At 30.6% G+C, this 10807-nt stretch overlaps 1 protein-coding gene across 1 annotated transcript; it reads right to left on the bottom strand.

Annotated features, from left to right (window-relative positions):
- Positions 1 to 28: 28 nt before the first annotated feature.
- LOC120265625 (putative 4-coumarate--CoA ligase-like 8) lies at positions 29 to 6649 on the bottom strand. The gene is made up of 6 exons (XM_039273577.1): positions 5447 to 6649; positions 2984 to 3170; positions 2069 to 2214; positions 1490 to 1557; positions 1286 to 1388; positions 29 to 401 (listed from the first exon to the last, which is right to left on the bottom strand). The coding sequence occupies exons 1-6, from the start codon at positions 6431 to 6433 to the stop codon at positions 264 to 266; spliced, it is 1629 nt and encodes a 542-aa protein (XP_039129511.1). The 5' UTR covers positions 6434 to 6649; the 3' UTR covers positions 29 to 263.
- Positions 6650 to 10807: the final 4158 nt, after the last annotated feature.

Genomic DNA, 10807 nt, shown 5'->3' on the forward strand with positions numbered 1-10807 from the left:
AGTACTGTAAAAATGTTTAAAGTTCCAATTGAATGAATTCAAGTTCATCAAACAATCAAAGTTCACTTGATATAAAATATAAACACATTGTCTGTGATACAAATGGAGAGCAAGCAGATAAAATCATAGAATGAAAAATAAACTTAAAAATTACAATTACTTTCCTCTTTCTTATTAAAGAGATAAAACAAAATTAGGAATCAATGTTTTAAAAATCAATCAATGGAGATGGCAATAATGAATGGTTTTTTAAATTGAGATGTTTATAGCCTTGCAGAAATCTCTGTCCCTTGTTGTTGCACAACCTTGGCCTTGATCAACCTTCTTAGGATTTTCCCTGATGGTGATCTTGGAATCACATCCACAAAAATCACTTTTCTGATCTTCTTATATGGAGCCACCTTGCACCAAAAAAAAAAAAAAAAAATCTTTAATATGGTTTTCAGAATTACATATATCAGACTCTAATGTGCTTTGAATTATTTTTTAATCTGACCCAATTAGTGAACTGACATATTTTATGAGAGCTTGACCTGAAGGAGACTTTTTGTGATGTTTGTGGTATGGACTTATCCATTTTCACAATGTAGTTTAGAACAACTTAAACTAATTTAGTTTTAGGCTACATATAATTGTGGTTTTAATTAGGGTCATATTGTTTTTTTTATTAATTTTTTAAAAAAAATTACTATATCTACAGGTGAACGTAAGTCAAATTGATTGAATCACTTAAATTCTCTTATCCTTTTTTATTTATTTCTTGTTTCTACCTCCTATTGATCTTTAGGCATAATGCAATACAAATAATTATAATATTATGGTTGTAAATATATTAATGCATTCATTAAAAGCTCGGAGTCACACCTTGACTTGTTTCTTAAACTAAACAATCAACTCCGATCCTCATTTTTAAGCTCGTAAGATAAATAAGTTGAGCTTGAACACTTGTAAATTTGACTCATTAAATCTCATGAATCGTTTGTTACTATAGTACATTAGTCACCGCAACAATATAAATATCTCCTCTCCACCATAAGTGTGTATACTATAGTCAAATTACTATAGCTAAATGAGTCGAGCTCAAGTTCTATATTTTCTTAACGAGCTGAGCACAGACGAGTCAAATAAGCTTGAAGTAGGCTTGGCTTGAGCTCAATCTCAGTTAAAGCAGTAGTGAGCCAAGCTTGAAGCATAGCAAAGCTCAGCTCAACTCAATTACACAATATTTAAGAAAATGGGAATAGAGAATAAGAAAAAACACAAATGGAAACATAACTCTTGATACCTTCTTTTCAGTGAAAGAGATGAGTTCATCTTCTTTGAAAGAGCTCCCTGGTTTCCTCACAACACATGCCATTGGTATCTCTCCTGCTTCATCATCTGGATACCTAATTAAACATTCAAACAAATATCACTAAACTCTAACATAAAACACACACTAATGAAGATTATAATCTTAATCTGTTTTTCAAAATGTTTCATCACTTACGGTATGACTGCAACATCATGAACTTCAGGATGTGTTTGGAGAATCTCTTCAAGCTCTGCTGGAGCAACCTATACATATAAATTATTCACAATAAAAATCATTTATTTACAAAGCCATTAATTAATTAGGCTTATGAATTTCTATATATAAAAGTATAATAATTAATTTTCATTAGGGTTTATGGTTTACAATTAGAGTATTGTGTTTAGGATTTAGCGTCAGACACATTAATTTATAATTAATTTTACTTACCTATCATACAAGTTCCAAATTGATATTTAGAGTTTATATATTTCAACTAGAAATTGAACATCTAGCCGTGCACCTTTATATGGCTGACCATTATTTTCAAGGAATTTGAATTTCTTACACTAACATTTTTCGCAGAAAGGAAGGCAAACCAAAAACCTGTTGGCTACAACTTGGATTAATTAATAGTTATTTTGATCCTGATATATTATTGAGAATTAGAACAAATCCTTTAGTATTTATCAAGAATTATTTATAAATAATATAATGTGACTCATAAAATTTATTTTAAAGTGGATTTTTATGAACATGAGACATGCAAGTGAGTACCTGGTATGCTTTGTATTTTATGAGCTCTTTGATCCTATCAACAACGTAAATGAGTCCACGCCTATCAATGTAGCATAAATCACCGGTGTGTAACCATCCTTCATCATCAATGGCCATTGATGTAGCTTCTTCATTATTCAAATATCCTAAGTACATATATATAAAGCCAAATGAATGAAGTAAATTAAAACCTCAAAATAAATATAAAAATAAAAATAAAAATAAAATCCAATATTGTTTTGATGGTTTTTTTAATTAATTTTAAATATCGTTGATGTTTATTTGTTTACAAATATACATCATTCCTATCGTAAGAGATTCATTTTTCTTTTCAATCAAGGGTTGAAAGTTCAATCTATGTTTTTTGAAAAGTCTGAATTATTCTTACTAATCTCTAAACTTTTCAATCTCTCATTTTTTACATTATTAGGAAATTGAGAACCTGTTTAAAACTATCGAAAAAGGAATAATATTGATTTAATAAAACCAATGTTTATAGAGAGTGCATATAAGAGATGCCTAAACTAATGATGACCATTTTACTACAAAGCTATACTCTCTAATATTATTTTAAATTAAAAAAAAAACTTAAGTTTTGATTTTTTTACCATTTTTCAATGTTCATTTTTATAGTTATATTTTTAAAATATTCAAAATAGCCATCTAATTTGCCTTTTTATTTACTATATATATTTTCAAATTGTCCAATATATTAATCACTTGAAACACAATCTAAAATATGCTCTTATTTCATATATTTCACATCGTATGTCAAGTACCAATTATATTGAATATTTTGAAAATACAAAATTTAGAAACCATTTTAAATATTTTTAAAATATAAAAATAAAAATAAAATATTGAGAAAAAAAACACTTAGATGTTAAAATAATAAACAAATAAAGTGATGAATACCTTGCATAAGAGGAGGTCCTCTAACCAAGAGTTCACCATACTTGTTAAAGGGGAGAGCTTTGTTAGTGTGTACGTCTCTTATCTTTGCTTCCATTGTGGGGATTAGTCTTCCAATTGACACATGAAACCTCCCTTTAACTCCATCACATAATGTTATTGGTCCACTTGTCTCTGTTAATCCATAGCACTGTACATACATATTAATACACATGTTAAAAATTAATGTTATATTATATTAGATTATTGTTTTTTTTAATATGATATGAATTCAAAGATAAAAGTGAGATGAATATTTTCTTATAAAACATGCATGAGTTACATAAAATTATATATGGTAAAATTTTTAAATAAAATAGACATTTATTTAGTTATTGAAACCTCTTAGAGATTATGACTATCACTAATGAATATATCATTGTTTTTTTTTTGGGGGAAAAAAATTTAAATCTTATTTAAATTAATCATATTTTGAATATTGATATATTTTAAAGCTTAAATTGAAGTTAATTCTTTAATAAAAATAAATATATATATTGGTCAAAATATCAAAATGACCATTCTATTTTACGTTTTTCGTCGTTTTAGTCCCTCTAATATAAAATCTGTCTTTTTAATCCTCGTATTTACACATTTATGTCATTTTGGTCCCTTCAATTGACGGATCTGTCCTTTTGATCTTTCTAGCTGATGAATTGAAGAGACCAAAAAAGATGAAAATGTGCAAATATGAGGACCAAAAGGACGGATTTTATAGCTAAATGACGAAAATGTGCAAATACGAGGACCAAAAGGGCGGATTTTATATTAAATGGACTAAAAAAGCAAAAAACACAAAATAAAAGGACCATTTTGATATTTATACCTATATATATATATATATATATATTCTGATGAATACACTCTTGATATATATATATATATATATATTAACACTAAATGTCACTGATCTATTATTCTTGTGAATACCCTCTTGAAGAATGATATAGGTTGGAAGTACCACAATGGTCCTCAAATGTTAAAATTAGTTTATAGTGGTCTTTAAAGATGACATTAGATATTCAACAATGTACATATTAAAGTTGATATGATTGAAGATATGGATCTTAACTTCCACATATTATCTATGCAATAAAAATTATTTGCATAGATGCTTTATGTTAATTTTGCTAACAAAACATACATGAGTTCCCCATAATTATATAAAAGACTTAGATAACAACCTCTAGCTGAAAAATGACTTAAAGTAAGTAGTGATCTCTTATATCAACTATACATGTAAGGGTTTGAATAAAACTATATTATATAATTTCTTAAATTAAAAAAAGAATAGACACTGAAACCATCTCAAACTACCGAGTTAAGAATCTTTTCTCAATGTTCTACAATAAATTTCCCCTATAACACCTAATAAAAAAAAAAAATCATTATTTGCTTAATAAACATAAATCAAATAAAATTATATGGTAACCATCAACAAATAATCAAGAGTAACATAAATCTACATACTAAATGTTCTTCTAAAAGAAATCACAACTTAAGTTTATATTGATTTATTGCACCATATTAAGATTGTTTGGATTGAAGAAGATGCATCCTTGCATATATTTTTAAACTGTGAGTAGGTGAATTAAATCAAATTTTGGTGGTGGACCAATACTTAATGCATTAACAATAAAGTGGTGTAAATGATGCAATTCTTTGTGTCTCCCAATTTGACGCAATCTCACCTAACACAACTACCAACATAATTTGGTCCATAAATCAAACAATTTTTGCAAAATATTTTTTTTTTTAATTTATATTGGAATCAAAATCTAGAATTTTAAAAAGTGGTACTTGTTTATTTATGGTAGTTATAAATATATAAATTAAATTTTATGAGATCGTCAATAAGGTAGGTTGAGATTATAAATTCGACAAGGAAAGAAGACTCAATCTTTTTTTATTAAATGAGTTATAAATGATAATTCAATCTCATATATATATATATATATTCCATTCATTCATTGTGCCACAATTGATAGAGTTGGTCAAAAATTATAAATCATAAAATTGACAAGACCTATCTAGTCCCTTTCTATTAAATGAGAAAATATTAATTCAAATTTAATATTTTTTATGACAAATATAATTTTCTTATTAATTTAGCAAATTATCAATTTTATTACAAGTTTAATAATTCAACATTTTTAGCCCAATTTTTCCATAAATAAATAATAATCATCTCCTCATCATATTTTTTTAAAACATCGGGTTTAGAATTTTTTTTTTACATTAATTAATATTAAAAAATTAAACTAATAATTTTGAATATTATTAAAAAATAATTTTATATTAATAATTTTTTAAAAAGACAAATCACTTTGTTTACCGCCCAAATTCAGTTAATTCAGGTAATCACCCGCCAAAACCAAGAACTAATCCAACCATCCGATCAAGATCCAACGGTGAAGAAGCTCTCACCTGAGACAACGTGACTCCCGGGTAGCACTCAACGAACATCTCCATGTACTCCCTCGGCAGCGGCGCGCCGGAGCACACCACCTCCTTCAAACAACTGAGCTCCCACCTCCTCCCCTTTCCGGCCACCCTCACCATTTGTATAATCATCGGCGGCACCGCCAAAAGCTTAGTCACTCTATGCCTCTTCATCGCTGTCAGCATGTCTTCAATCACATACCTCCTCATCACCACCACCGGCGTCATCATCGCCAAAGCCCCACAGACAAAGACCGAGAAGCCGAACATATGAAACATAGGGATTGTGCAAAGATACGTCTCGTTGCGGCCGAAGCCTCCCCAAACATCCCGGAGAATGCAGCTCATGGCGATGAGGTTGCCGTGGGAACAGATGACAGCTTTGCTTTTGCCGGTGGTGCCGGATGAGTACATTAGAGCGGCGGTGTCGGTGGTTTTTATCGATGTGTTTGCGAGGATTGTAATGTTGTTGGGTGTTGGTTTGAGATTGGAGATGAAGTCTTGGATTAGGACTAGGGGTTTGGAGATGAGGTTGTCAAGCTTGTGGCTGAGATCGGAGGTTGTGAGAATTAGGGATACGTTTGAGTCTCGTATTTGAGATTCGAGCTCTTGTCGAGTTAGAAGGAAATTGGCGGTGGTGAAGACGGCGCCTAAAGACATGATAGCTAAGACGATAACCGGAAAATAGATGGAATTAGGGGACACAAGAAGAACAACATCGCCATTGGAAATGCCGAGAGAGTGGAGGGAAAGAGATGCGGATAAGGCGAGAGAGCGAAGATCGGAAAAGGAAAGGGAGAAGCCGGAGACGGAGTCGATGAAGGAGGGAGAGGAAATTGAAGGGATGGGGAGGTTGAAGAGATAGGAAGGGAGGGAAAGTGAAGGGGAGAGAGGAAGAAGAGGAGATGAATGCCATTTGCTTTGATAAATACCTGTGGAAGAGGAGAAAAAGTAATCACCATCAAAGGACATTGTGGGAGTAGTAACTAGTGTACACCACTATATATATATATATATATATATATTTGAGCTTCAAAGTGTTAGTGTAAGTAGTGTTGTAGTTCTTGGCTTTTGTGAGTTTGATTTTTGGTTTAGAAAAGGGAGAGAGTAGGAAGGAAAGAGAGAAGGGTGGCGAGATGATGGTGTTGCAGTGCATGTTGCAGAGAGGGTTTAAATGGGAAGGGTGCAATAAGTGGAGTAAATGAGATGGTTGGCAGAGCAAGTGTGGTTCTAGAAAGAAGGAAGAAGATAAGCACTAAAGGAATACGCAAATTTAAAGAGATGATGGGAATTATTGCATGGGAACTTTGTTTATTTATTTATTTATTTATTTATGAAATTAACAAAATATACCTAGAATATGAACAGAAATATTATTAATATTTTAATGTATTTATATTCGTCCTGTGTGAGTTGAAGTTCGAATCTATTTTTTTCAAACCAGTATTAATAAATTATGAAATACTAAAAAAATTAAACAATAATGTACTGGTGCAAGATTTTATTTTGTATATCTAGAATATGTTCATTAATTTTTGTTTAGATCTTTTTATTGCTTGTCATTTGAGAGTGTAATAAATACACTCAAATTAGTTGAAATATTATTTTCAAATGATGGTAGCCGTTGTCTAACAATATAATTCTCCTTAATCTTCATATAGTGGTACATATTATTATTCAAATAATAATGTTATTAAAATATATCTTATGTTCTTAAATGGATCATCATTCTATAATAATCACAATAAAAACCTCAGACATATGTGTTTTTCATAATGCAAAGCATGACACTTCTTTTAAAAAAATATCACTTATATTATGTGACCCATGGAGTTGTCTTCACGTGCATGTAATCTCATCTTCCTCTCAAGTCTCAAGTACATAAGAAAAAACATACCGGGAGATCCGTGATAATCTTTTTTAAAAGTATTGGATAAACCAATAAAATATGGTTAAAAAAAAAATATACGAAGTTTCATATCAAAACAAGTGTGAAATACAAAATGGAAAATAATCACCAAACCACCCATAATATTGATCAAACAAAATAAAATTCGTAAGACTCTTGGTTAAGCAATATTTTTCTTCCATATGTGTTTTAGAGACAAAAACAAATAATCAGAATCGTCTCCCTAAAGATGGAGGAAACAATAACAAAATAGATGTTGCCTTTACTTTTAATTATATTTAAATTGTATTTAATGTTAAAAAGTAAAAAAAAAATTGTGATATATAAATAAATAATAAAATAAAAAACGAAAGTAAAATAAATACCCAAATTACTTATAAAAAATAAATAAAAAATAATATAGTGAGAATAAAAGTTATAATATTCAAGATAGTTGTATATCAAACACATATTGGAACCCTTACATATATAGTACAATGTTAATATAACGAAAGAGATATTAATGGAGGAGAAATGCATCCACATTTATAATTCTCAATGCATCGATTCATAACACTCCGCCTTGGATACGTATAGCCAAAGGATATGCCTCGTTAAAACTTTATCAGGAAAAAACCCAATTGAATAAAAACCTAGTGAAGGAAAAAGAGTACATGATCCTTGGTATATGGAGTAATTGCCGGCTCATTAAAAACTTTGCCCCGGAAAAAACTCTATGGAATAAAAACCGCAGCGAAGGAAAAAAGAGTGCAATCTCCCCCCTCATAAAAGTAACTATCAACTTGTTTCAGCTATGATGTTTTTGAGTCTTATCATCCCGATTTTGTGCACAAGATTTTGATGAATACATTTTAGTAGTGATTTTGTGAATAAATCAGCTTGATTCTCATTAGATTGAATCTTCTGGACTTCTATAACACCTTCTTTCTGAAGATCATTTGTGTAGAAAAATTTTGGTGATATGTGCTTTGTTTAATCTCCTTTAATGTAGCCTCTTTCTATCTGAGAAATACAAGAACTGTTGTCTTCATAAATTGTTGTGGCATTTGTTATAACTGATGGAAATTTGCATGATGACTGTATATGTCCAATCATAGATCGCAACCACTAGCATTTCTGACTAGCTTCATGAAGAGCTAGGATTTCAGCATGATTTCATAAAGTAGTTGTAAGAATTTATTTTATAGAACACCATAAAATAGATGTACCATTATAAGAGAATATATATCCAATTTAAGATCATCCTTTATGAGAATCAGACAGCATTTGCAAAACCTGTGAGATTGGATGAAGACTCTTGGGGATAAAACAAACCCATATATGTAGTTCCTCGTAAATAATGTAGCACATCCTTAACTCCTTTCCAAAAGCTATATCTGGTATGGTATTATTTGCAAGATACATTAATGCACATATTGCACATACATATGGAGTTTGGGCCAAGAATTTCCTCATCTTTACTAGTGGATGGATCTCTCTGAACATCAAGTGTCCGGACAATCATTGGGGTACTTAATGGATAGGCCTTATCCATATTAAATCTTTACAGCACCTTTTCTGTGTAAATTGATTGGTGAATAAATATTCCAGTAGGTAAGTGCTCAATTTGTATACCAAGATAAAATTTTATCTTTAATTCCCGGATTATTCATTTCAAACTCCTTGCTTAGATATGATGCTGCAATTGCAATTTCATGAGGAGTACCCACAAGATTTAAATCATCCACATATACTGCTATCACAACAAATCCGTTACTAGAACTTTTAATAAATAAACAAGAATATATATTATCATTTTGGTATCCTTCTTTTATCAAATAGTCACTGAGACAGTTATATCACATCCGTCCATATTGTTTTAACCCATAAAGAGATCTTTGTAATTTAATAGAGTGCAAATGCCGCTACTTTGAAGCGTTCGGAATTTTGTATCCCTCAGGGATTTTCATATATATGTCTTTTTCAAGTAATCCTTATAAATATGCTGTGACAACATCTATCAACTTCATAATTTATTACTTGATGCCATGACAATTAGAAATCAAATAGTGATCCCATCCATTCCAGGAGAATATGTCTCCTCATGGTCAACACTAGACATTTGGGAAAAACCTTGAGCAACTAGTCTAGCTTTATATCTTATAATTTTATTGTTTTCATTTCATTTTCTCACAAATACCCATTTGTAACCAACTAGTTTTATCCTTTCAGGTGTTGGCACTATCAACCCAAACACTTCACATTTTGAAAGGGAATTTAGCTCATCTTGGATAGCTTCTTTCCATTTTGACCAATCCTTTCTTTGTCTACATTCATCAATACATCGTGGCTCTGGATCATTATCTGTATTTATTTCAATATCTGTAGCCACATTATAGATAAATATATTATTTATATCGGCTTCATACCGATTTATTATTTTACCATCATCTACATAACAAATTGAGTTTTCAGTATTTTCAGATATATCATTCCCCATTAATTATTTTTCATTGACATGCTCTAAGAGTTTTATATTTTCATCTCCCTTTTCACATGGGAGATCCTCCTCTTCAAGAGTTTTATTTTTTTACTTCCTTTTTCTAAGAGCTGAATCTTTGGCACCTATTGGCCTTTCACATATATTTTTGGCATGGTTTGTTTTCTATTTCTTTTTCTTTTAATGGGGTAATAGGAATCTCAATCATTGCTGGAGCATTAACAGATGGTATATATGACTTGGTTACCCTTTTTGTATCTGTAAATGCATCAGGTATTTCATTTGTTATATTCTACAATTTAATTATCCTTTGAACTTGAAGATTGCATTCTTTCGTACGAGGATCATATGAATATAATTGGGATGTGTTCCAATCAATTCCTTTCCGCTCATTTTGAATAACCATGTCTCCCCCTAATGAAGGAAAGGTGGATTCATCAAAATAGCAATATGCAAATTTTGTAGTAAATACATCTCCCGTTAATGGTTCTAAATATCGTATAATTGAGGGAGAGTCATAACCAACATATATATTAAATTAGCGTTGTGGACCCATTTTGGTACGATTTGGTGGTGCTATTGGCACATATACTGCACAACCAAATATTCTTATATGTGAGATATCAGGCTCTTTACCAACAACAAGTTGTTGTGGTGAATATGAATTAATGCAGTGGGTTAGATCCGTATTAAAGCTGTAGCATGAAAAATAGCATTACCCCACGCACTTGTAGGCAGATTTGCTCTTAATAATATTGGCGAGCAATTATTTGGAGTTTTTTAATTAATGACTCCGCAAACCCATTTTGGGTGTGTACATGAGCTATTGGATACTCAACTTGTATTCCAACTGCCATACAATAATCATAAAATGATTTTGATGTAAATTCACCAGCATTATCAAGATGAATTATCTTTATAGGATAATCTAAAAATTGTGCTTTAAGCTTGATAATTT

This window comes from Dioscorea cayenensis, chromosome 1 (assembly GCF_009730915.1).
Source record: "Dioscorea cayenensis subsp. rotundata cultivar TDr96_F1 chromosome 1, TDr96_F1_v2_PseudoChromosome.rev07_lg8_w22 25.fasta, whole genome shotgun sequence".
Taxonomy (NCBI): domain Eukaryota; kingdom Viridiplantae; phylum Streptophyta; class Magnoliopsida; order Dioscoreales; family Dioscoreaceae; genus Dioscorea; species Dioscorea cayenensis.

Coding starts and splice junctions, on each gene's coding strand:
- LOC120265625 (XM_039273577.1), bottom strand. CDS start 6,433: ATGTCCTTTGATGGTGATTACTTTTTCTCCTCTTCCACAGGTATTTAT. Junction 1,389..1,489: donor CATGATGTTGCAGTCATACC/GTAAGTGATGAA, acceptor ATGTTTAATTAG/GTATCCAGATGATGAAGCAG. Junction 402..1,285: donor TCTCTTTCACTGAAAAGAAG/GTATCAAGAGTT, acceptor TTTTGGTGCAAG/GTGGCTCCATATAAGAAGAT.